Source organism: Dermacentor silvarum, chromosome 3 (assembly GCF_013339745.2).
Source record: "Dermacentor silvarum isolate Dsil-2018 chromosome 3, BIME_Dsil_1.4, whole genome shotgun sequence".
In the NCBI taxonomy this organism is placed as follows: Eukaryota; Metazoa; Arthropoda; class Arachnida; order Ixodida; family Ixodidae; genus Dermacentor; species Dermacentor silvarum.
This window is the reverse complement of record NC_051156.1, coordinates 112,340,127-112,367,315: the sequence shown is the minus strand read 5'-3', so window position 1 is coordinate 112,367,315 and position 27,189 is coordinate 112,340,127. Positions and strand designations below refer to the sequence as shown.

General features: G+C 47.3%; 1 protein-coding gene across 1 annotated transcript; it reads right to left on the bottom strand.

The window, feature by feature from the left end:
• Window positions 1–433: 433 nt before the first annotated feature.
• On the bottom strand, window positions 434–25,859 carry LOC119445699 (techylectin-5A-like). Its single transcript, XM_037709977.2, has 6 exons — window positions 25,687–25,859; window positions 23,375–23,579; window positions 20,449–20,591; window positions 19,483–19,588; window positions 4,792–4,959; window positions 434–1,424 (listed from the first exon to the last, which is right to left on the bottom strand). Exons 2-6 carry the CDS (start codon window positions 23,523–23,525, stop codon window positions 1,108–1,110), a joined length of 885 nt encoding a protein of 294 aa, XP_037565905.1. The 5' UTR covers window positions 23,526–23,579; window positions 25,687–25,859; the 3' UTR covers window positions 434–1,107.
• Between the last annotated feature and the right edge of the window lie 1,330 nt (window positions 25,860–27,189).

The window sequence follows — 27,189 nt, the reverse complement described above, 5'->3', positions numbered from 1 at the left end:
GTGAAGAGCACGTTATGAAGCGTGATGGCTGTTTTAAAGAGCGTGCTCTACATCATGTCTTATACGAGATTACACAGTTCTGTGTAGCTGTGGAAAAACAACACTCGCATATGTCAATGACTTGAAACCTGTCTGCCGACCTTGGTGTTGCAGCTGTTCGTTGTCCGTCGGATTCGTTTTGTTTTTTCTGGCTTTGCCTCTGCACATTTAACATCCAAGTGCAACCCCGGCCTCTTCCCGGTCTCATGCTTTAATGTACTTTCAATTTTTTGGGGCTCCCTTCGTACAACCACGGCCGCCGTATAACCACGGTCACTTTTTTTTTATCCAGCGGCCGTGGTACAACATTCTTATTGCGCTGCCACAATTAATGTCGGTTGTAAACATAACAAAGGTACGTTAGGTGTAGATTGCTTCCAACAAGTGATGCACAAACACAACGGTACCCTATAATTTCGTTTTTAATTAAACGTGCAGTTATTGGACAGATATAACTGAGCGCTCACTCTCAGCTTCGCTTATAAGCGTGATGTATTCTAATAATTTGTAAACAGTCATTCAGCGGGGACTATACCACGCATGCTCACAACGCTGATGCTGCAGCGCAAAGCGGTATGCCGCCCTTGCTCCCCTGTCCAGTCATTTTAGCTGAGCGTTACGGGGCGTCCACTTGGTTTTCTCAATTGTTGTATCGCAACCAACTTATATTGCGTAGCTCAAGTCTCCGGGAAACGAAATGGCGAGTGAAGCTTGACTCTGCAGCCGTCGAAAACGTGAAATGAGCGAATTTTTTTGTAGCGCTCGATGGTGGTGGCGGTAAAGATGTTTATTTTCTTTAGCAATGCGATCGCCCCATGACCCAAGTCCTTCGGATGAAAGGGAAAGGGGGAAGGCGCGTAGGGTAATGTTACATTAGGTGTCAGAGATTACTTTCCCGGATATACCAAGACAGTCTCTCAAAAAACAGCATCAGTAACGGCTGAGAGTCGGATATCTAAGCGGAGCAGACCGCAAACAACGCTCAGGTAAATCGCTCTATTAGCTCGAAGTGCTCGCTCGCCGACCGGCGCGTCAGTGGGAATTCGAAATTCCTGTCAACAACTCACGCTAAGCGTCTCCTTCGTCTCTCTCAAGGAAGTTAGTTCGCCTCTGTATTTGCGTTCCTGCGGGACGTATCATCATAGTGACGCTGGGGTACGAATAGTGGTACAGGGGACCGGGAGTTCCACGCAGACTCCACTCGATGCCATTGGCAAAGCTATCGTGCCAGCCGTTCATGTTGAGTCCGTTCAGGTTGGCCGCGTGGCATTTGTTGTACCACCAAGCACCGCGGAATGTTATGGCGCAGTTGTCCGGAGCGTTGTCGTGGTCCTGGTCGAAAGTGGTGAAAGCGCAGTTGTGGCCATCCCTGAGAGAATCCCAGCCTGCGTGTTGCAACGTAAAAATTGAGGCAAACTGACGCGCTCACCTTAGGAGAAAGCTGCGTTGTCAGTAATTGCTAAACTTGAGGTTTTATATGTGCCTAAAGCGATGTTTCTTTCTTTTTTAGCAATCTCTTTGCAATTTAGCGTTGGTTTACGGTTTATCACATGTCAGACAAAGAAGCGACGCTCCAGGACTGACAATGTAGTACCAGCTAGCACATCTTTATTCTCCGTATTCAAACAATAAATCATTCCGTAAAATTCGTACGAGTTAAGTTAACTCAAAGGTATCTCTAAAGCGTACACACTTGCTAATTCTCGGCAACCCCAGCACTGAATTTGATGAGGTTTGTTAAATTTTAAAAACGTTAAGGTCTAGTGACACTTGAAGCGTATTTTTAATAAGGCTATTCATTTGCGAATGCATATTCTTGGAAACTGCAATATTTAGAAAAACGAAACTATGAAAATTACAACTCGGTAACTCAGCAATGAAAAGCCATATAACAATTACATCAACGGTACCTAATATTACACATAACATGGACAAAATTGATAAATTTTAAACACTGTAAAGTATGCGACCAACTTGTGAATCGCACTTATGCAAAACGTTTGGGAACATCGTAGCAAATCCACATAAACTGTAAATAATGCACCAAAGTTGTTTGCTTCAGACGCTCTAATGTATTCAATTTACAGAATGGGGAAACCTGTTTTTGGTGCAGAGCTACAAATTTGTAAACTTCGCGGTTTCATTTTTTCTTCACACACACCAATTTTCGTCAACATTTACAAATAAAAATCACGATGCAAATCAAAATTTTGCTTTATACAGTGCCTAGAATTTACCTTTTTCTCTGAAATGCAACGTATTTCATAAAAAGTTGGTCCGGTGGTTTTCTCAAAAATTATTTAAGCGTTTTACATGTATTTGAATACATGGAATCGGAGTTGGGCCCGAGCTAATTCTTCCTGTTAAGCGTAATACTATTTATACACATATTCCATCACTCTAAGAACCTTTATTAAATCAGAATATACCGCATCGAAAGAAGGGCTGCTTGTTGGTGACTAGTAGTATGCGGTTATAGGATGATGCTGTTTGGTCGCACGAAATGTGACCTACTAGTATTTGTATGCCTTTTGGCAATCGAGCCTAAGAGGCTTGGGAAACTATGTATTTAGAGGACTGAACGATACCAAGCGTAGCCCTTAGTGATCTTGAATATTATTTATAAACTGACTCACAACAACAACATCTTCTAGTGACTATGGCGGCACCTTTTGGATCCGCAGAAGTGCCCTAGAATAACAATGCTGGATGTAGACTGTCATTCCTTTAGATTCAATAGATATAGAAAAGTTATATGCTGACTGTACCTGAACAGACTTTACCTGATTACCTGAACAGACAGACATTACTTCTGCAACAAATCGTCATATCCTTCGTCCTGCAGTGGACATGAATATAGGCTGATGATGGTGATGATGATGATGATTATCAGTCTAGGGCGCCTGTTGCAATTGCGAAATTGAAGCAGATCAGCTGTTTATTTGTTTGGGCATTTGGAGAAATCATAAGAATGGTACCTCTTTCGAGTTATCCGCCTATAAAATATGCTACGAAATACGTTGGCGTTGTAGTCGATGGTTTTCTAAAGGCCTCCTCCCTTCAGTAATTTGGGACCATCCTATCTGGGCTACCAATGCAGTCTTTAGTGGAATTTTGGTGCCAGTATCACGAAAGTGCAGCCAGACATCGTATTTCAGTTTAGCGGACGGGATATTAATTCCGCATGCCTCGAACTAGCTTTACAACACGTGCCTTATTGTTGATTAATAAGTAATAAAATATAAGTAAATATTACAGCGAAGCTGTATATGGCTACGCTGGCAAACTTACTGTGTCCGTGCCTGTACAACGTCACGTCGACAAAGAAAAATTCTCGTCTCCAGAGCTTCTGCAATTAGGAGTTTCCGCGTAACAGAATTATGTTTTCTCACATGTTCAAATAAGAATCCGGTGCTATCATTTCTGAAGGCTGTGCGTAAGTCCTACTCTGTGATGAATTTTGTGACGCACTTTACTTTGAGAAAGTGAATTAGTTGAACAACGCACTTGCGCCAGGCGGAGTGTCTACTAGAATGAGGATGCACGCTGCACTCCGGCACACCTACGTGCGCGCGTGACGAACGTGCACACACGATGTATCTGTCCTTGATGAGTGGGCGCTCTGTCGGTTGCATGGGTCGCGCAGAGTGTACTACGACCGTAATCGGCATCAGGGCAAGATTGTTGAAAATTACAGTGACGTGCACTTCGTGAAAGCGGGTTACACGCAATCGTATGAAGGCCGAGAACATGCCGCGCGGCGTCGAAGCAGCAACGGAAAGGCCGTGAAGGAGGTCGTCGACGCCACATTGATAACGATGGTGTGACGCGTTGTGGTGATGGCGCTTGGGTAGCGTCGGCAACAACTTCTCTGTACGTCTACTTTCGCAAGGTGGGATGGAGGTCCAAACGCTCTTATTAGATGTCGCGGCATTACGATTTCTTATGCAGGTTACTTTTTCTCTCCACGGGCCCACCTGAAAGGTGGAATAGCTCTATCTCTCACAGCAATTCTTTTAAAACAATCGTTCAATGTAGCAAACGAAATAAGTGGTGAACTCCTGAAAGCTTGCGTGTATGCAACAGCAGATTATTCCGCCCTTCCTGCAGTTGCAATAATGTCTCAGTTCTAAACACCTCAGAAATAGATCATTACAGATATTAAGAGCCGGGTTAATAAATCTTAACCATCATAACAATAAATTGCTGGCTGATTGCATATAAGTCATGTTCGCTGTCAAAATTCAGTGAGCGGTGGTTCTTAAAGGACGGCTACAACTTTTTAAAGCACAGCTTTTTAATGCTTGTGCGTTGAAATTAAGTTGACTTGCAGTTAATTGTTCAAACTAGCATGTACATTAAAATAAGCAAAGACCCTGAATAAACAAGCGCTTGTGGATTTTAGTTTATAAATCCTCGGATTTCTATTATTTAGGAACACCTGCAAAATGTGCGTGCCCATAAAAAATGTATATAGACGCATTTCCCATGTGTAGAGTGCTCACTTGTCCTTATATTCGGTTGATGTAAGCGAAGAACGCATGTCTTTAAAGTGCGGTCCTAAGAATGAGCTTACATTTTGAGCCTAATCGTCTTGTCCCAAGGCAGTTTTGCATCATGAGCTAGTGACGTTTCCTGATCTACTTTTAAGAATAACGTAAAAATAAGTTTTACAGAAGCATACCGAGCAACACTACGGAACACTACCCTCAGCACTAGAACTCTGTGCTTCCCCTAGATTGTTATACATACCAGGTGGACCGAGGAGGTTTCCCAATTCCAGCTTGAAGTGCTCCTCTTCCGAGCCGACCCGAAAATTGTCGTAGTCGATCGAAACGGTCTCGCCCGTATCGTTCCTCAGGACGACCCTCAGTTCTATGTCGTCGCTATCAGATGTCAGGGAGTGCAACGCCTTGTTACCTGTAAATTCGAACGTCGAAAATTAGAATTTCTCTAAACTGCCCCTGTAGGCTATGTTGCCCTCCCTGTCTAGAAGACGGATTGCGACGTTGTTCTAATTATGTGAGCAGAAATTTATTAATGTCAACACGGAAGGGATAAGGATGGGCCAAATGCAATGTGCAATATAAATACAAGTGAAACAAATTGCACGAGGGGATAAAAACATGTGTTAGGAACATGTTGTGTTGGGTGAGTTAGTTGACTATATCAAATAAATTTTTAAAAGTGAAAAAAGATTATGGCAGGACAGCTTACAGCGCATGAACAGGCCATACACTTTTTCCTCAACTACAGCAGTTGACCGTGAGCGTGCTTAGGCGCTATAACGTAAAGCTGTTCTGTGCCATTCCTGCAATCAGTTTGCCACGATTGGCCAAACCTTTTTGTGGCCACCCCCACTTCGCTTGTCGCTCATGCGATGTCAGTAAAACCGCCAAAACTCCTGATGGGATAAGGCGTCAACACACTGATTATGCATGAATAAACTGAACTAAACAGAGGCAATTAGTTACGATTGTACTCCTTTTTTGCCGTCAACGCCCTGCTGTTGGCCAAAAGGTTTCCGGCTGCGCACACTTCACCTATCTGTCATGCGACGTCACGAAACCGCGATAACTAAGTGCTGTGAACGCATTAAAGATTCATGAATGCCGAAGAAAAGGATCTTTTTTTTCGGAGTAGCCTGGGCCGGTATTTTGTAGTGATGCCTTATGACTTATTCTATACTAGTTTTATCATCCACCGCTCACGGCCGGCGGATCCCGTTGATAACGCGAGCGGACCGTCGCTCTGACCACTGACAATGTGCGATAAGCGCGAGAAGGCATTAGCACCGGAAAGGCATCGCTACAAAATACCGGCCCTGAGATTGTTCCGTTCCGAAATTAATAGAAAATGGCGGCCCGCCGATCGCTCGAGCATTGGCTACTTAGAGCTGCGGGGAGGTCGGATTTATTTGCACATATTAAAATTAATTTGCCTGGAAGCATAACCATGGCGGGCCCACTCAGCACGAACACGGCATCGCTTTGCGAATTTTTCTTGGTTAAATAACTGTTTTAGTGGCAATTTCGCTTATACGGTGCACGCCGCCGCCATTTTCTACCACCCTTCTAAAGCTAACCAAAGAGGAGCGTGTAGATCGCAAACGCCAGCACCACCCTCCTCATCAAGTTATCTACTTTCATTGCTCTAGTTTCACCCAACGCAAACCCTCTACATTTATGGCGCTAGCATCAAGCGACGTTATGCTTCTCAAGGAGCACACCGGAAGTCGGCCTAAGGCCACCGGAAGTAGAGGTGTCTCCAAAACCTTGAGAATAAAAACCCATCTAGAAGGAGGTAATTGTTTAAGTTATTAGTTGTATAGGATAGATATGATATAGGAGCATACGTTTAGTTAAGGAAAGGGCCAATTAACCGTCAGGTCTGTCTCATCATTATGATGATTAACTATCATCATCAGCAATGGTTCGACCGTCATCGTCTTCTTCCACAGCTGGCTCGTTGGCGCCCCTCGGCGAACGCGCTCGTGCCATTGCTTTCGCCTTCGTCGTCGTAGTCTTCTTCCACAGCTGGCTTCGTTGCCGCTCATATAGTTCTAGAGTAAAATTTCACTCTTTGTCGTTCGTAAGGGGGAAGCCGCGGTTACGAGGGTATGAGCTATTGCATAAGGGGATATATGAGCCATTCATTGTTCGTGTACTAACGCACGCTGCGTCCCGTGCGTTTCGGACGCGTCGTCAGTTGCTCCTCTGGGTGTGGTAGAAGGATGTGCCGTTAACCTACTAAAGTCTAGGGGCTCACGCCATTAAAGTCATTTAAATAAGGGAAACCTGTTGGGGCGGTCAATGCTATTCGCTTGCAGCCAAACAAAAGTGACTTGCTATAAACGAGGGAACGTTTCAACGCTGCGGGTCGCCGCTCGATGCTTGCTTCGTCGGTTACGTAGATTTTACGCCAGGAGATTTCAATAAAGATAGATTGGAATAGCTCTGCCTTGTAGGGCCCCTGCTCCACGTCTTCTCCATACTGCTTGCGCTTTTTAACCCAATATCTAATGCATCTCTTTTAAGCATATTCATTTTTCACGCTGCTTTGAATGGTTCAACCCTTATTTTCATTTGCCAATCTTGAACAATCGACAATATCATTATTTACTACTGTTGCGATTATACTGACGAAAATGTACTTTTCCCTCTCCAGCTCGCACATTTGGCGACAGTTAATGTATTTTCTCTTCCACATGTATATCAGTTTCAGCTGTTAGACGACGCTTATCGGCTGAGTAAATATTGCTATTTGGCACATACCTGTCCAGTCAGGTGAGGTACTATTTCTTGTCTGCGTTACGACTCGTCAAGTAGAGACCGAGTTGACCGAAATGCATCATAATGTTTATTCTGTAAAGTTTTCTTTCCAAATGAATTTTAGATGGTCTTTTTGAGCGTCATAGTGTTTGTTTCTTCTTCCTATAAATGACATGATATGCCACCGTAATGCCTGACAGCTTTTTCTGTGGTCATTCGTATCAAGGCAAGTACTTGGGCCGCTGGCAAATATTCTGTAAAAGGCGCTCAGAACATGGTCGCTGAACGTCTCGAATTTGGAGTATATGTGCCCGTGTCTAGACTTTACCTAACCGGAGTGGGCAGATTTCCTTTTTGTAATGCCTGCCAGCTAGTTTGCACATACTTCTTCTTTGTGTTCTGTTGCATTTTCAAAAATATAAAGGTGGTTTAGTTTTTATTGTGGTACTAGTCTTGTTGTGGACTTCCACAGTTCGCTGTACCACTGTCTGTATTGGTAGTGGTGATAGTCAGCAACCTATACATATACATTTCTTGTTGTAAATCACGGAATGGTTGAATTAAAATATTATGTTCAACTTTGTTGCGTGTACAGGCTGACGGCTCCGGGACCCACCCCTTCTCTAATCCGGACTTCGTTCACTCGAGACTTGGTGACACCAGCTGAAAACCGGCTCGTCAGCTTAGATAAAGCCAACATATTTCTAATGCTGAAAGCTAGTGATAAAAAAAATACTATGATAAATGTTCACGGATAGGTCGATTATACACCCTGTAGATAATATACTGAGATTCAGGGGAAATATATATTGACGCGAAATAAGTTGGCACGTGGTGACACTGGCCCCTTGAGGCGAGAACGACGAAGTTCGTGGTTGCGCGCGCGCTCTCCGAGGTCCAGCCATTATTAAAGGCTGACGTGTTTTTTTTTGCCTATCTGCTGCTGGCCAATTATTCTAGCTTTACTAGCTGGGTGACATTTCTGGTGGAGGTGCTGGGTACGGTCGATGTTAAGATCTCCGGAGCGTACCCCGCACCAAAGCCCGGCGAGTAGTTCGGCCGAGCTTACCCCTGTGCACGTACGTACCAGCCGACGTCTCCAGGGACTCCAGCCACAGCACGGTCTGCTACCCGAACGAAGTAGAATGACGAACCAACCACCTCCTACCTCTACTCCAGCATCGCACGTGGTCGTCAATCAGATCCGGACGCCGAATCATTTCCACGGGAGTGCTTCAGAGGACGCCAACGACTGGCTTGACCATTTTGACCGGGTCGCCAACGTCAACGACTGGACCCACGAGCGTAAGCTTCGATACGTGTACTTCGCTCTTGAAGATTCCGCTAAATTATGGTTTGAGAACCATGAGGCGACACTGACGTCATGCGAAGAATTTCGTCGGCAGTTCCTCAATGCCTTCGCCAGGGCGGACAGGAAGGAGAGGGCGGAGTTAGCAATGGAATCGAGAATCCAAGGCCCGAATGAGCGAGTGACGGCGTACGTAAAAGACATGAATCGGCTCTTCAGACGTGCGGACCCCTCTATGACGGAAGCAAAGAAGGTGCGCCACCTAATGCGCGGCGTCAAAGAGGAAATCTTTGCTGGCGTCATTCGAAATCCGCCGACGACAGTGGCAGAGTTCCACGACGACGCCACCACCATGGAAAAGGCCCTTCAACAACGGGCCAGGCAATACAACCGCGACGCCGCGATTTCAAGGGAGCTCTCTGCTGTTACCCTCGGCAACGACGTCGGCGCCTTGCGTGAACTCAACAGGGCTGTCATCAAGGAGGAACTGCAGAAGATGCAGACGACCGCTGCCTCTGTGGGACAACTTTCGATTGCGGAAATGGTGCGCGCCGAGGTCCGACAGGCCGTCCATGTTCCTGAACAGTACGAGGAACCACAGCAGAGACGGCGTCCTGAAATGAGTTACGCAGAAGCAGTACGCCGTCCGCCACCCTCAAGTGCGTATAGCATGGTACACCCCGCTCAGCAATTGGACGTTAGCTTCAGGCCTCGCAGCACACCGCACATCGCCGAAGCAAGAACTAGGAAGAGCGACGTCTGGCGCACCGCAGACTACAAGCCCCTTTGTTACCATTGTGGCGAAGCCGGGCACATCTACAGAATGTGTCCTTATCGTCATGTGGGGCTCCGAGGATTCGCCCCAAATGCACCTCGTCCACGACCTGGTGAGCGGCCGCCGGAAATAGAGAGTTTCGTGGCGAATCGTCGCAATGGTGATCAACGATGGCACGAGCCCCGTTCGTCGTCTCCTGCTCGTTACAGGTCACCATCACCAAGCCAAGCCTTCTCTCGCGGCGCTCTCAGACGCCGCTCGCCTAGCCCGGCGGCTCGGGAAAACTGAGTTCAGCGACCTCCGGAGGTGAGGCCGCTGACGTCGACTGTGCGCAAGATCCTCCACTACGACGACAACGACGAAGCAGAACAACGCAGACGTACAGACGCAGTCAAACACCGTACGAGAGGTAATAACGTCGAACATTCCCGTCACCGTAGACGACGAAGAAATAACAGCGTTAATCGACACTGGAGCGGACACATCAGTTATGAGCATGGACCTTGCCTGCAAGCTGAAGAAAGTTTCTACCGAGTCGACTGGGTCGCAGATTCGCACTGCAGGAGGCCATCTGCTAACCCCGGTAGGAAGATGCACAGCGCGAGTGAGCATTCGTGGGTTTACGTACCTCGGAGATTTCGTTATCCTCCCAAGCTGTTCGAGGGACCTAATTCTGGGAATGGACTTTCTGCAGGCTAATGGAGCCGTGATAAACTTACAGAAGTCCCTGGTAACGTTTTCAACGGCGCAGGCCTTAGCAGGGAGCAGCACTGACGACACGTATGTCAACGCCTTGAGGATTGTCGACGAGAACATCACGGTGCCGCCAAGGAGCAGCGTATTGACCCTCGTAACCTGCGACGCATTCGACGACTATGAGGGTATTGCCGAGGCAAATATCCCGCTGTTGCTCGAAAGACACATCTGCATCGCCCGGGGCCTTGTTCGAATACAAAATAAGTGCTCGCAAGTTTTGTTGACAAACTTCAGCCATGAGTATCAGCACGTCCCTCAAGGTACAGCTGTGGCCTTTCTGAACGACATTGCTGACTTCTCCGACGTCGGCACGTTACAAGTGACTTCACCGGATGCAACAACTCACGCCAGCCTGAGTACCCGCGTCCACATTAATGCTGACTTAGCAGATGCACAGAAGGATCAGCTACTGGGCCTAGTGACAGAATTCTCTGGCTGTTTTTCCACAGAATCTAAAGTCCAGCGCACCTCCATTACGCAACACGGGATAGTTACAGAGGAGTCGGCGCGGCCTGTTCGTCAGCACCCATACCGCGTGTCACCTATGGAGCGGGAGGCGATTAAGCGTCCAGTTGAAGAAATGCTCAATGATGACGTCATCCAGCCGTTGACAAGTCTGTGGGCGTCGCCTGTCGTACTAGTAAAAAAGAAAGACAACACGCTCCGCTTCTGCGTTGACTACAGACGGCTTAACCGAGTCACCAAACGCGACGTTTACCCCCTGCCACGGATCGATGACGCTTTGGACCGTCTGCGTCATGCTGAGTTCTTTACTTCGTTAGACCTAAAGTCAGGGTACTGGCAAATCGAAGTGGACGAGCGTGACCGTGAAAAAACCGCCTTCGTGACTCCCGACGGGCTATACGAATTTAAAGTCCTGCCTTTCTGTCTCTGTTCGGCTCCTGCTACGTTTCAACGAATGATGGACACTGTACTCGTCGGATTAAAGTGGCAGACGTGTCTAGTGTACCTAGACGACGTTGTTGTGTTTTCCAGCACGTTCGATGAACATCTCACTCGACTACGAAGTGTCCTTACCGCAATACACAAGGCAAACCTCACCATCAAGCCTGAAAAATGTTACTTTCGCTTCCGGGAACTCAAGTTTTTAGGCCACGTGGTCAGCTCCGAAGGAGTACGACCAGACCCAGAAAAGCTCGCTGCCGTTGCAGAGTTTCCTCACCCTAAAGACAAGAAGGCTGTTCAGCGCTTCCTGGGCCTCTGCGCTTACTACCGCCGTTTCGTTGAAGGCTTCTCGAGGATTGCAGAACCTCTCACGAGACTGACGTGACAAGATGTGTTCTTTGCATGGACGGAAGACCAAGAGCAGGCCTTCACCGAATTGCGCAAACGCCTTCAATCCGCTCCAGTGCTGGCGCATTTTGATGACACCGCGGCAACTGAAATTCACACAGACGCAAGCAACGTAGGACTCGGGGCTATTCTGGTTCAATGGCAAGACGGCGCAGAACGTGTAATTGCGTACGCGAGCCGTAGCCTCACAAAAGCAGAAGCTAATTATTCAACCACCGAAAAAGAATGTTTAGCAGTCGTGTGGGCCATCAGCAAGTTCCGACCTTACTTATACGGCCGGCCATTTCGAGCGATCAGTGACCACCATTCGCTCTGCTGGCTTGCCAATCTACGAGACCCATCAGGTCGCCTCGCTCGTTGGAGCCTCCGCCTCCAGGAATACGACATGACTGTTGTCTACAGATCGGGCCGTAAGCATAGCGACGCTGACTGCTTGTCACGTTCTCCTATTCCCTTGACATCCTCCGACTTGGAGCTAGATTTGCCGTTTCTTGGTGATGATGATGATTTATGGGGTTTAACGGCGCAAGGGCCAATAATGGCCAAAGAGCGCCGGGCCAGTGTTAATGAGTTTAAATTGATGCGATGGATTACGAGTGGTGGATATGACGTGGCTGTTAAGGGGCCTAAAATTGTCGCTGTAAAGTGCATAAAATCTACAGGTAATAAGATTATTGGAATGACTAATGGCGTGTGCTATGAACATTGAATATGCATTGCAAATAAATATTACTATTTCCAAAATATGGCCGATGCGAAAATTGGCATGAAGCACTATTGCCTCAACAGAACCCTTGAACTTAAAGGCCTGGAGGCATGTGCTATACTAAACACTATCGCAATCACCCTCTGGCGGGAGGATGTGCTACGAATATCTAGGGCTAATTACATGTAGTACCACGTCATTCAAGAAACCTAGGACTGCTTTGGTATTAAAAATCGGTTCTTTGCCAAGAAACATATTGGGATGGATAGGGATATGGTATCGGTATGCAAGAGGAAAATGTTTCCTTCTCTCTGTTTCGGCTTCCCGGCACTCCAGGAGGACATGGAGGACGGTCAGCCTCTCACCACATCTACCACAGGTTGGTGGTTCATCACCTGTCAACAAAAAACTGTGGGTTCCGTACGTGTGTCCTATTCTCAACCGACTGAATAGGACGTCAGTTCGCCGTGTTTTCGTTACGGGGGGCCAGAAACCTAACTGTGGTTTAATCAAGTGAAGCTTATTACTTGTTTCAGCATCCCACAAGCGTTGCCAGTGGCTTCGCAGTTTCTTTCGCAGGAAAGGTTTCAGATCTGTTACAGGGACAGCAGCTGTAGGGTTAATAGCGTGTGATGTTATTGACGTAGCCATTCGGTCAGCTAGCACATTACCCTCAATGCTTCTATGGCCAGGCACCCAGCATATAATGACATGCTGGTTACATAAATACGCTTCACAGAGAACGGAATAGAGCTCAGTAAGTACAGGATTTTTTTGTTTACCGAGTGACATCAATGCTTTTACGACGCTTAGGGAGTCCGTAAATATAATTGCCTTTTGAAGTTTTGATTTCCTTATATGCTTCACAGCCGACAACAGTGCATGGGCCTCAGCCGTAAAAATACTCGTTTCCGGGTGGAGTACACCGGATTCCGAGAAGGATGGGCCAACGGCTGCATAAGACACCCCGGCATGTGACTTGGAGGCATCAGTGTAAAGCTCTCTACACGAGTACTTGTATTGAAGCTCTAAGAAATGCATTTTAATGTGTGCCTCTGGTGCGTGTTTAGTGACCTCTACAAACGATGTATCGCAATCTATGAGTTGCCACTGCCACGGCGGTAACAGTTTCACTGGAGCCATAGGACGATGATCAAGCAGCGGAACACCCATTTCCTCACTGAGGTTCCTCACACGCAAGGAGAATGGCTTTCTCGCTGCAGGTCGATTATGGAAGAGTGTGGCAGCGGTAACGTCATTTATGGTTGAATAAGAAGGATGTTCATTGTTTGCTTGTACTTTCAGAAAATATGTGAAACTGCGATATGAACGCTGCAGATGGAGTGACCACTGGTTAGACTCTACATAGAGGCTTTGGATCGGACTTGTTCGGAAGGCACCGGTCGCGAGGCGGATACCCAGATGGTGAACGGGATCAAGTATTTTTAATGCACTTGGCGTTGCAGAATTATAAATTATAGACCCGTAGTCAAGCCGGGAGAGGACAAGACTCCTATACAAGTTAAGCAAACATTTTCGATCACTGCCCCATGTTGTGCGGGACAGAAGTTTTAGAACGTTCATTGTCTTCAGGCATTTTGTCCTCAGATATTTAATATGAGGAATAAATGTAAGCTTGGAATCTAAAATGATTCCTAAAAACTTATGCTCGCTGCTCAAAGAGAGCGCATCTCCTTTGATTTGTATACTTGGGACGGGCGTTACGCCTCTCTTGTTTGTAAAGAGTATGCAAGTGCTTTTCTGAGCGTTAACATTAAAACCATTCTCCTCCGCCCATTTGGACAATCTGTTAATTCCCAGCTGTACCTGTCGTTCGCAGATGGCAATATTACATGACTTAAAGGCTATCTGCACATCATCGACATAAACCGAATAAAACATTGTGCGTGGGATGACTGTACGCAGGGAATTCATTTTTACAATAAATAGTGTGCAGCTAAGCACACCGCCCTGCGGCACACCAGTTTCTTGTGTGAATGACCTAGACAAAGCTCTGCCCACCCTTACGCGAAATGTGCGATTAGTGAGGTAACTTTCGATTGTGTTGAGCATATTGCCACGAACACCCATTGCGGAAAGATCTCGGAGAATTCCAAACCGCCATGTGGTGTCGTAAGCTTTCTCTAGGTCTAGAAATACAGACAGACAGAACTGCTTATGTATGAAAGCATCTCTAATATATGCCTCAATCCGGACAAGGTGGTCTGTAGTAGACATACCTTCTCGAAAACCACACTGGAAGGTGTCCAAAATTTTGTTATTTTCTAGGAAGCATATTAGGCGCCGGTTTATCATTTTTTCATACAGCTTGCACAGGCAGCTTGTTAGAGCTATTGGCCTGTAGCTGCTGGCCAAGGACGGGTCTTTGCCTTGTTTAAGTATGGGGATGATTATGGCTTCCTTCCATGAAGACGGAATACAGCCAGCCGTCCACATGGCATTAAAAAGAGACAAGAGTGTTTTCAGTGTTTCGGGGTGTAAGTACCTAATCATTTCGTACATGATACGATCCCAACCTGGCGCTGAGTTGTTGCAACAAGCGAGAGATGCTTGAAGCTCAGCTAAAGTAAATGGAGAATTGTAGGCCTCACTCGATGAGCCTTTGCGATTTAGGGGCCGCCGCTCTTCGCGTTCTTTGATTCTCAGGAATGTTTCGGTATAGTGCGATGCACTTGACACATATTCAAAATGTTCGCCTAGACAATCCGCCTGATCTTCGAGGCTATCACCTTGTGTACTTACTAAGGGTAGGGGATGCGACTCCCGACCTGTTAGTTTATTTACCCGATTCCAGACTTTTCTTTCATCGGTGTATGAATTTATACTGGTGATGTACCTATCCCAACTTTCCCTCTTTGCACGTCGACGTGTTCTCCTACCTTGTGATTTTATCTGTTTGAAATTAATGAGGTTTTCAGCAGTTGGAGAATTGCAAAGCAATCTCCAAGCTTTGTTTTGATTTTTGCGCGCTTTCCGACATTCGTCGTTCCACCATGGGATGCGACGCTTATTACCTAATCCGCTAGTTTGCCTAATACATTTAGCTGCAGCGCTAATAATGAAAGCTGTTAGGTATGCAACAGCGTCTTCTACATTAAAAACAGCAATTTCATCTCCGCCTAAATACGTAAGCTCTCGGAACATTTCCCAGTCGGCCGAGTCCATGTTCCATCGAGGAAAGTGTGGCAAGCATGTATCTTGTTTTGTTAAGTTTAGCATAACTGGGAAATGGTCGCTCCCAAACGGGTTCCTGAGAACAGACCACTCAAGATACGGAATTAGAGTACTCGATACTATACTTAAATCAATGGCTGAGTATGTGTTATGTGTAACGCTGTAATAAGTTGGCTCTTTCTTGTTAAGTATAGATGCACCTGAAGAAAACAGAAAATTTTCTATAAGGCGTCCTCGCGCATCTAAACGAGAGTCGCCCCATAAGGGGCTATGAGCGTTCACATCACCGACAACTATGTATGGCGGAGGAAGTTCATCAATGAAGCTTTGAAACTGTGTCTTGGAAAGTTGATAACAAGGAGGGACGTAAATCGAACTAATTGTGACTAGCTTACCGAACAGTATTGCTCGGACAGCAACTGCCTCAAGGGAAGTTCGGAGGTTCAATTGCCGACAGGCAACACCTTTATCTACTATTATAGCGACACCGCCCGACGAGGCAGTAGCGTCGTCGCGGTCCTTGCGAAAGATGGCATGGTGCCTTAAAAAGTTTGTGTTCTCTGCTTTGAGATGCGTCTCCTGGACACACAGCACCCTCGGACTATATTTAAGAAGGAGCTCTTTGACATCATCAAGGTTATGAAGGAGACCCCTAACGTTCCATTGTAATATTTGCGTGTTCATATTGAAAAGGAGTTTGTGCTGTGTGTTCAGAAGATGAGGACTAGCTCACGGTGCCCTTTCCAGGCGCCGTGACGCGAGGTTTCTCTTTTCTGGAGCGGTCGAGAGATTCCCGCCGCTCCTTAGGCGCTGGCGGCGCCGTCTGGCCGGTTGTTGTGTCCATCGCCTCTTGCGAGGCGCTGGACACGCGCTCTTGCGAGCGGTTGGTGTGTCGTGACGGCCTCGTCTCGTGGGACGAGACCCTTGAGGCCACCAGCCCGGAGGTCGATGGCCCCTTGTTCTGAGATGGCGGAGCAGCGCTAGCTGCAGCCGCCGAGGGGGCGGATGGCGTCGCTGGCGGCTCACTGCGTGTGGGCCGGACAGCCGCCGGAAGCCGTTGTGGCGCTGCCCCCTGACGCGCCACTTCGGCAAAAGTGTTCTTGGGCAGGGATAATACCCGCCTTCGTGCCTCCTTGAATGAGATGTTTTCTTTACTTTGATTGCGACAATTTCTTTTTCTTTTTTCCATGATGGGCACGACCGCGAGTACGCGGCGTGGTCCCCGTCACAGTTCACACAGTGGAGGACGTTTTCACATGATTCAGCGAGGTGTTCATTGGCACTACATTTCGCACACGTTTGTCGACCTCGGCAGTTCTGCGAACTGTGGCCGAATCGCTGGCACTTAAAACATCGCAGAGGGTTCGGAACATATGGTCTTACCCGGAGTTTCACGTACCCTGCCTCAATAGTTTCAGGAAGCACACTTGAACCAAATGTAAGTATTAGATGCTTTGTTTTCATCTCTTTTCCATCGCGCCGTAGCATGATTCTCTTCACATTGATTACGTTTTGCTCGCTCCAGCCTTCTAATAGTTCAGTTTCTTCCAGATGCATCAGGTCGTCATCGGAGACCACTCCACGGGTGGTGTTCATCGTGCGGTGTGGGGTAATTGTCACTGGGATGTCCCCAAATGAGGCTAGGTTATGGAGCTTGTCATGTTGGTTCTTATCGCGGAGTTCCAATAGGAGATCGCCGCTAGCCATCTTTGATGCTTTGTAGCCTGCGCCAAATGTTTCCGTTAGACATTTTGAAACTAGGAAAGGTGAGATCATTCTCACCGTCTTTTCGGGTTTTTCACAGTGGACAACGTGGAACCGAGGAAAGTTTTCAGTTTGGCGGCCAAAAAATTTGAATAAGTCTTCGGTGCGCCCACGCTTAAGGGGGCGATCGGGTAACGCGGGGAAAGAAAAAGCCATGAAAAATAATGATCTTTCGGCAGGAACGCCAGCCACCCACCATGGAGCCCAAGGAGGGGACGCTGTAGGACCTGTAGACACAAGCCCCAGAAACGCCAGCTGTACGTTCCCGCTATAACCAAATACGTATAACCAAGGGTGGTTATGACACACAAGGTTAACCCTTGCTGCCAGGAATGTTGGAAGAAAATGGAAGAGAGAAGAAGACAGGAGAGATTGAAAGTGAGAGGAAAAGACGAAGATTGGAGAGAGAGACAGGAAAAGGCAACTACCGATTTCCCTCGGGTGGGTCAGTCCGGGGGTGCCGTCTACGTGAAGCAGAGGCCAAAGAGGTGTGTTGCCTCTGCCTAGGGGCCATAAAGGTCCAAGCACTCGGCATCGGATCAACCCCCAGGATCCCCTTTTCCCCGGACACGGCTCAGCCGCGCACGGTTAGACGCGGGAGGGTCCAACCCTCGTGTGCTGGGGTACGTGGTGGCGCAACTCACCAAACGCCTGCTGACGCAGACGCCCCTGCGGGGGCCGTTTCTTGGTGTCGTCGACGTGGTGCGCATGGCTGACTACCAACGTGCAGACTCTGAACTGCTTCCAGTCATCCGATATCTCGAGGGAGCTGACGTTGTTGTCCCACGCCCACTTTCACGAGGATTGACATCGTACTGCCTGCGGAACGATGTGCTGTACAAGAAAAATTTCGAGAACAGCCAAGAAACGTTCCTTCTCGTCGTTCCGACGGCGCTGCGCGAGCAAGTTTTACAGGCGTGTCACGACGATCCCTGTGCCGGCCACTTAGGCTTCGCGAGGACATTAGCGCGCATACGGCAGAAATACTATTGGCCACACCTATTTTCGTCGGTTCAGCGCTATGTGCGAACGTGCCGTGACTGTCAGAGGCGTAAAGTCCCACCCGTCAAGCCTGCCGGCCTTCTTCAGCCTTTGGATCCGCCTCCGGCGCCGTTCCAGCAAGTCGGAATGGACCTTCTTGGTCCGTTCCCCACGTCTTCCTTGCAAAACAAGTGGATAATCGTGGCAACCGATTATTTAACTCGCTATGCGGAAACAAAAGCTGTGCCGTGGGGAACTGCTGCTGAAGTCGCCAGCTTCTTCGTCCACAACATCGTGCTTCGTCACGGTGCACCCGCTGTGCTCATTACTGATCGCGGTGCAGCGTTTACAGCGGAGTTGTTGCAACAAGTCGTCACGCTGACGCATACTGACCACCGAAGGACCACAGCCTATCATCCCCAGACTAACGGCTTAACAGAGCGCCTGAACAGAACATTGGCCGACATGCTATCCATGTACATTGATGTGGAACACAAGACATGGGATGCAATTTTGCCATACGTGACGTTTGCTTACAATACCGCTGTGCAGGAGACCACCGAGTTTACACCATTCGAGCTCGTTTACGGACGTCGCGTTACAACCCCCTTAGACGCCATGCTCCCGGTAGACCACGGAACCACAAGGAATGACACCACTGAAGAGTTCGTCGAGAAAGCAGAGGAAGCTCGCCAGCTTGCTCGGAATCGCATCCGCACCCAGCAGAATACAGACGCCTGCCGTTACAACCGGACCCGACGGAACGTCCAGTACTCACCAGGCGACCGCGTGTGGGTGTGGACACCTATCCGACACCGTGGGCTTTCGGAGAAATTGTTGCGCCGCTATTTCGGCCCCTACGAAGTTGTACGCCGCCTCAGTGATGTGAACTATGAGGTGGTGCCTCAAAGCTCTGATCCTAGTTCGAACCGACGCCGTCCCCGTGCTGAAGTCGTCCACGTAGTACGGATGAAGCCGTACTACGCACGCGAGGGATAAGCAACCCTCACAAACTGCTTCAGCATTGTGTACTGTCCTGTATGCTTTTTTTTCTTTCCATGTTGGCACTCTTGCCCATATTGCTCGCCCCATGCCCTTGAAGCGACCGGGTCGGTCGCTTTTGAGAGGGGAGCAATGACGCGAAATAAGTTGGCACGTGGTGACACTGGCCCCTTGAGGCGAGAACGACGAAGTTCGTGGTTGCGCGCGCGCTCTCCGAGGTCCAGCCATTATTAAAGGCTGACGTGTTTTTTTTTGCCTATCTGCTGCTGGCCAATTATTCTAGCTTTACTAGCTGGGTGACAATATTACAAAAGAATAAATGAGGCTATCTAAAGCGAGTGCGTGGGAATGAACGTTTGTGCATCCTTACCAATCCAGTATTCCTTGGTTGGATCACCAAAGCCTGTGGCGTATTCTGTCCAGTTTCGGTAGAAGTAGTAGGCGCTGTTCCCGAATTGGCCGCGCCGCTGAATCACCTGCGTAAAGTGCAAGGTTAGTAGAGAATAGGAAGGCTGCAACTTCGAACATTAGGTTTTGGATGCCAAGCTCTTTTAAGAACATGGCAATTCCCGAACGTCATTGTTTGTTCTCCGCATACACTGGCGCGTGGCGTAGTCAAGTGGCCCACTTATTCTCAATCAGAGTATAGTCCAAGAAATTCACTACTAACAATAATTCACTACTTTTGGAACATTGTGCCCCCCCCAAAAAAAATAAAAACAGAGAAAAAAGGCATCAGCCGAGGCCTGTACTTTCTCTCTGTTCAGTTTTATTCTCCCACAAAGATAGAAAAAACAATACACATCCCTATGAATACCTCAAGCATACTTGGTTATAGGCTGACTGTAGCCATATATTCCTTCAGAATCGTAACAAATGGTGGGTAAAAATGCCAGTATGATGAATGAGGTGCTAATTCTCTTCATGGTCGATAGGTTGAGACACGTAATGGTACCGTTTGAAATCGCTTGCGCATTTCAACGCTTTCGGCATGACAAGCACTGCTTAAGCTATATCACTGCTAGTGGAGCGCAAATATGGACACATAAGAGCCGCAATCTTAGCATTCGTATTCCAGAAAAATTGTTACGATGTAGAGTATCAGCAAAAGACAAAGAAATTAAAGAGAATTCCTGTCGCACGTAGAGTATCAGCAAAGGACAAAGACATTCAAGAATATTCCAGTCGCACGTGAAATTGGTCAACAAAATGAACATCATTTGACGTTTAAACAGAGGCCTTTTATACCTGATAAATTTAATGAAAAGCCTTGTGTTTTAACATTTCCACTTGTAGCAGCTTCCTCCCAAAAAGGAAACTAAATTGGTGCACACACCGTCCAACCTCCTCCGTCTGTCTCCATGTCACAGTAAACCACCTTCCCTGTGAGGTCATCCGCCCGCAGGAAGATGTTGTAGAGACCAGTCGTCGTCTGACCGCCGTGCAGATGGTCGGCACAATTCTGTGGCCGTATACTGTCTGCGAAAAAGCGTCAATAAAGAAGCTTACAATGCTGGACGTGGCACTGAAGCTCTGGGCTGATTCAAAAGTGTCTTTTATAGCAAGCAACACCTGAAAAATCACTTAAGATATGAACTAGACACCAATTTTTAAACAGTTTATGCCAGTAGAATGTCACGATGAGGTTTCTCAGCTGCTTATGCTGTTTGCTTGGTTTCATAGCTACTTAGCTGCCTTGCTCCTGCACCATCGAACAGACTTTCCGTGCCAGGTGATGTAGCATAAAGAAAAAATTAAAGAAAAGAAAAAGAAAAGAAAGGGTGCATACAAGATGGGAAATATTTTTTAAGTGATGACAAGGCGAAAATATTCTATTAATTCGGGGGTATTACGTGCCAACACAACGATCCTATTTTGAGGCACGCCATAGCGGGAGGCTCAAGATTATTTCTGAACAACTAGGGTTCTTGCACGTGCACACAGTGCACGCTACGCTAAGACTTTTGTATTTAACCGCCATCAAAATGCAGCAGCCGTGGCCGCCACCCCATGCTTAGCAGCGAAACACCATAGTCACCAAGCCTCCATGACGCAGACCGAGTACGGTCCGACGTCTCAACACTGCACGTAGTGTTCCCCCAAGGTGGCGTCTTGAGCCCCACACTATTCAACCTAGTTCTTGTCGGTCTCCTGGAACGCATACCAAATGCTGTCCAGATATCAATGCACGCCGATGACAACTGCGTGTAGACGTCAGGTATCTCCGCGAACAAGGTCTCCAGATTTCACCTGAGAAATGTGTGCTCGTCACGTTCACGCGGAAGTCAATGACCTCTTACGCCATACCCATCAATGGGGAACACGTCTGTTACGCCAGGACGCATAGATTCATAGGGCTGAACATTGTTCAAGACCTCAGCTGGAGTCCCCATGTGGCCTACCTGACGAAACCACTAACGGCCATTTCACACGTTTTCGAATTTCTTGGAGGTAAAACGTGGGAGGCGTCAGTACACGCAATGTTACAACTCTCCAGGGCGCTGTTTCTCAGATATCTGAGGTACAGCTTACGTGTACTGAGCAATACCTACAGAAGCAGCATCCGCACAATCGAGAGTGCTCAGGCAGGCATTAAGGGTTCGTCTTGGATTGCCACGCTGCACATCCGCAGCAGAAACAATTGCAATAGCTCAAGATTACCCAGTGACAACACATATGGCATTGGAAGTGCTCAGAGCACATATCAGGCACATTGCCCACTCCCCTTTCTATCACCTCGCCACGCTGCCGAAAGACCAACCCAATTCCTCCTTTTGCCAGGCGATATCGGCTTACCATGACATGTCTCCCTCGAGATTATACGCCTGCCGGGAGGCTGCTATCACCTCCTTGGTGTTTGGTTCGTCCACAAGTTCGACTCTTGGTACCAGGGATTCGAACGAAAGCAGGACTCTCGTCCCCAGCTCTCAAGCAGCTATCTCTACTCATGCTGCACGAGAAATAGAACGACCATTTTTACATTTACACTGGTGGCCTCGACAACTCTTGACAGATCTACAGAGGCTGTGATCTTCCCCGCAAAAACCCAGACCCTTCAGTTTAAACTTCTCACCGGACAACGTCGACTGCTGCGGAGCTTGCCGCACTTCGCTGCGCACTTCACATGATTCACGAAGACTTACCACGAAGATGGAGCATATTTACAGATTCAAAGGGAGCCCTGCATTGTCTACTATGCGCTCTGCGTTGTGGACCACAAGACCAACTTGTGCTTGAAATAAGGCAGATATATCACGAACCAGTAGAAAAAGGACATGATATTACTTTTCAGTGGCTCCCAGGCTACTGCGGCATCATGGGCAACGAACAGGCCGATGAAGCTTCGAGGAGGGCTCACAAAAATGCTGTGAAGGAACCCATCCCGTTATCAAGAGCCGATGCAGCAACAAAGCTTCGCATAATCGCGCATGATTCCACATGAGCCATGTGGAACACACCTGATTTCCAACATACTCGACTGCACCGCCTGGACCCATCCCTGCGACTACGCATTCCATCTGGACTTCCTCGAATCGAGACAAGTGCTCTCTGCCGACTGTGGCTTGGAGTATCCTTAATGATTTTTTTTTTTGCTTGTCGCATCGGAATGGCTGACAGTGCTGACTGTGATACTTGCGGCAGCGAGGAAACAGTCCAACATATCCTGTGTCATTGTCCCCACTACAGCTCCAGAGACAGTCGCTCGTAACGGAGTTGGTACGCCTCGACGACCGGTCGCTTTCTGAGCAGACGATCTTAGAATGCAGGCTGATACGGTCTTCACACAAGAAGGTGACGAGAGCGCTACTGAAGTTCCGCCGGTCAAGCGACCTGTTTGAACGACTGTGACGCTCCTGAGTTCCTTTGTGTTTGTGTGTGTGCATTTTTTATTATCTTTCTGTCTCCGCTTATCACTTCCCCAGTGTAGTGCAGCACACTGGATATCTACCTTCCGGTTAACCTCCCTGCCTTTCGCATCTCATTTATCTCTCTCTCTCTCTCCACCATGACGATCAACAAAAAAAAAAGAAAACGCATACTGTTTGTCTGGCTCATTGTAAATCTCAGAGCCTCAAACACAAGTATCGTTTTGTCATGTATTCCTTTAAGGAAGCTTCTCATGTTCAGGCGCCTTCCTTTTGTTGCACCTTTGCGCGATCACTAAAGCTATAGTGCAAGAATCACAATCGATGTTTCTCAGACGAAGAAAGTGTCCATTTCCGCGGAGTTTCCCGTACGAGTTGAAACACGTATATGCTTACTTTTGATGTCGGAGAGAATCTTGACGAGCTCGTTGACGCGCACCTCAGCTTGCACAATCGAAGACGGCACCGTAGTAGCGTCTGATACACGCGTCGTGCATAAAACCACGCAGCTGACGGCGAAGGAAAGGCACGAAATTTTCCAGCTCATTGTTGCTGAACCTTTCTGTCCGAAATAAGAACTCGTGAAAGGTACGATCGGCCCCTGTAAGGCAGCGTAAAGCACAATAACAATATAGAGCAGAAATAAGAAACAGCTCGATAAAGTTGGCGACACTCCATTATAGCAGCTTATCTATGCGTAGGTAATGACAGAAAAGCGACACCAGCACTACTCTAATGAAAAAAAATAATAATCGGCAGCATTATCGCTGATACAAAAAAATCCGCAATCTACGCTCCAACAAGAGCAGCAGCGGCTGGTACAAGAATCTTGAGTGCTATCATGTCGATAACAAGGAAGTGATTGTTGCGCATCGCAAGCAAAATTGTCAGTCGCTGATTGCGCTTGAATTCTGTTTCTTGATTATGTCCCGTTTGTTGCTTAATTAACGACGCTGACTTCTTTTCGCGATTCTTGTGTACATTTCTAGCACTACCATTGACATATAATGTTTTGTTTATGGTCCTTACTTCCTCTTTGTGTCTTTGTCTTCCTTCAATTTTTAACCTCTAACGCTAAACCTTGTGGAACGCAGACATTATATCCTTCGATTTTCGAGGGTAAGTATAAGTCGTCCCTCATGACTTCATAATGCTTGTCATGTGAGCTATTATTCATTTTACGCGGCCCGAAGTTCCATTGTTATGATTCTAGTGGCCTGTGACCACTTGGTCGGGATCAACGTACTCTTGCATACTGCAGTGGTATTAACATGCAGCGGTATTATATAATTTTCTTGTACCGTGTTGCACTTTATTCCACTCTACTACAAAATACTAGTTCACTACATAATACATAGATTGTACTGCTGTAGAGGTTATGCCACTCCACGATAGCTACAGGGGAGAAGCCATTTATCCCTCACTAACGTTGCCACCAAGACACTAACGCATCGCGGGGCAAGTTCCTTTTTTTTAATGGATTGCTTTTTATATATTTCCTGTATTTCAACACCTCAGTGAGAAAACCGTCCCGCTGCGCAGGCAAAAACATTGTATATTAGTAAGTGAATAAACAACGTGAACAGGTTATGCCACATGAAAAAAAATTTATGATATGGAAACAGTCAAGTCTACTAGAAACTGTCTGCCTGTCCGTGTGAGCCAAAATAATTAATTTTCGCGCGAGGAATAACCACCGCTTTCTGAGCAGAATATTGTGCCTTTACCACACATAATATAGCCACTCGACAAAATATTCCTTAAAGAAACAACGCGTAATCAGATACCCTTATCATATCAGATGCGTTAAGATTGGAAATCGTCATTTAAGCACCTATCCTGATGCTCGTACTGCACGAAGGATATGAGGTCAGCGCACGAAGCGTTTGCCTACCGAAAAAAAGATGAACATTACAGTTTTTTTCCCACGCCATAGTACAGTAAAAAACAAACCGGGTCAACACGCGAAGTCATCAACTACAACGTTGTCAGTCGCTATTCAAAGCTGGTATTTGGCCGCCTGAGCAGTGAGTTTTTCCTCCGCTCTTTTACCTCCAAAGCGGAAAATATATACCTAGTCCCTTGACTCCGCTGCCGTCGCCACCTCTGTGTTTGTTTTCTATCTTAATTCAGACCTACAGAAGGATGCGTACTGTTACGAGAACTTGGATAATAGCGAGGCGCTGCAGTTGAAACTGGCAACACAGGACGCTCTTAGGGAAATATTCCTGTAACTTGGTATCTGTTTAAAAGGGTTATTTACTCGAATTACTTGCTATACACAAGCGCTTATAGCTCCTTTGCTGGAACAGGTTAACTGGTAATTTAATAGGAGCGTTTATGTGTTCTCTCAATTACGCAGTTAAACCGTTTTTTTTTTTTCATTTCACTCAGTGCTCCGCCTACGTTTGCAGCCTTGTCTCAAATGATATTCGTTTGCTAAGCCGTCCCACTTTCATAAGCATGCTCGGTCTGAAGGCCGCGTTATTCTGAACGAACGTTATTCTGAACGAGAATAATGTATAATATTGACGAGAGGGTTTTTTCAAGCCTTTCGTCATCAAATTCTCTTCCTGCCCCACAGCAGACTCATCGCGGGGGAATCGAACAAAGGCTTAGGATAAAAAGTACTGTTCTGCAGGCAATTTTTTTCTTGAGATAACAAAACCGCAATTCCAAAAAATAAAATAAAAAAGAAAAGGACTTACCCGAAATAAATAGGTCGGTCTTGAACCTGCGCCAACACACCCGACTTCGAATTTGACGCTCCTCCGAGGCCGCAGCAGACCGCCCAAGACGCGATCGTTCTCCTCTCTCCGGCACGTGTGAACAACTTTCCCGCCAAAAGCAAGTGATGCCCTTCCAAAGCGCGTACAGCACGCATCCCCCTAGAGCGCGCGCATTCGCGGAAAAACCGCCCGTCGACACACGCTTTCGCGTATCATATTCAAGGGAGAGAGAAGCTGGCAAACATATACGCGGGGGTTCATTCTCTAGCCAAGTCATCTGTTGACGCCCGTCCGCACAACACTCGGGCATCGACAGGCGGGGTGCTGCGCCCCGGGGGTTTCGCCGAGGGGTCGCAAGGACCGTAAAGACGTCTGACCACCGGGGAAAGGCCGGCAGATTGCGCGGTTATGAGGAAAGCATAGGTCGTTAAGGCCGCGCGCTGAGTTCATTGCCGAGCTCTACGTATAACGCAGCGGCGGAAGAAGGCGGACCGCGCACGATGAAACCACTGCTATAGCGAATTCGAGCGGCTAGGCGGTCTCTTTGCTGTTGAAGGAAAGGAAATTTTGGGAGAGTGCGCTTCAACGGAACTCAAAGGGGGGCCAACGATTTCTCGCGCTCAAACATACGCCTTGTTTCAGTGAAATGGCCACTGGTTTTCAATAAGTAACTACTGAAAATGTGCGAAACTGAGTTCCCATTCCTCAAGTGTATATACAAGTAACGCCGCTTCGTGGAGTTTTAAAAGCGCTTCATCCACGGAAAGTTGACGGGCATATGAGTAGGGGCCAACGATGCCGCTAACTGTAACTGGAAGGGCAAAATTATAGTCAGGACAGTGCCGCTGATATTTTTGTTAGCTTGTTTACACTGATATAACTTATAGATATGATCTTTAAAGAGGTATTACTGTTTCAGTAGTCGCACTTGCGCGTGGCATGGTGATTACCAGCGGGGTTTATGTAAATTTTGACGTGCGTCTGGTAAACCTCCCTGCGATTCGCTGCCCCTCTCTCTTTTATCCCTCTTGTAGTTTATTTTGGCGGATACTGATTTCATGACTTCTGACTTGAATACACGTCACAAGGTGCACTCATCGCAGTGGTCCGCTCTTTTATGCTATTTTTACCTAATTTTCGTTCCGTCTCGAGTGGACTCTATATTCCCTGTGCAAGGAATACAACATCCTCTCTCGAATTCTAAAATACACAAAATTGCCTTGAATACCAGCTGCAATAAGGCTAAAGCGTTGCTCGTTAAATTGTGCTGGTCATTTCTGGCGTTTAGTATCAAATTCGCGAAACCATCACGTGTAGAGCACGTTATTGTCTACAGAACCTAACAGATGATTATCGCACCATTGGGATTCCCCCAACGTCTGTGCACACCGGTACACAATTCTCCACGCGCAAGTGTTGTTATTCCCGAATTACTTTTTTTTAATTAGACTTTCATCTCAAAACATATATGTGACCTGACAG

What these genes read in the sequence shown, in the direction of transcription:
- LOC119445699 (XM_037709977.2), bottom strand. Translation starts at nt 23,525, where the DNA reads ATGAGCTGGAAAATTTCGTGCCTTTCCTTCGCCGTCAGCTGCGTGGTT. An exon ending in GATTCTCTCCGACATCAAAA is followed by an intron (nt 20,592 to 23,374) that starts GTAAGCATATAC and finishes GCTTTTTCGCAG; the next exon opens with ACAGTATACGGCCACAGAAT. An exon ending in AACCAAGGAATACTGGATTG is followed by an intron (nt 4,960 to 19,482) that starts GTAAGGATGCAC and finishes TCGAATTTACAG; the next exon opens with GTAACAAGGCGTTGCACTCC.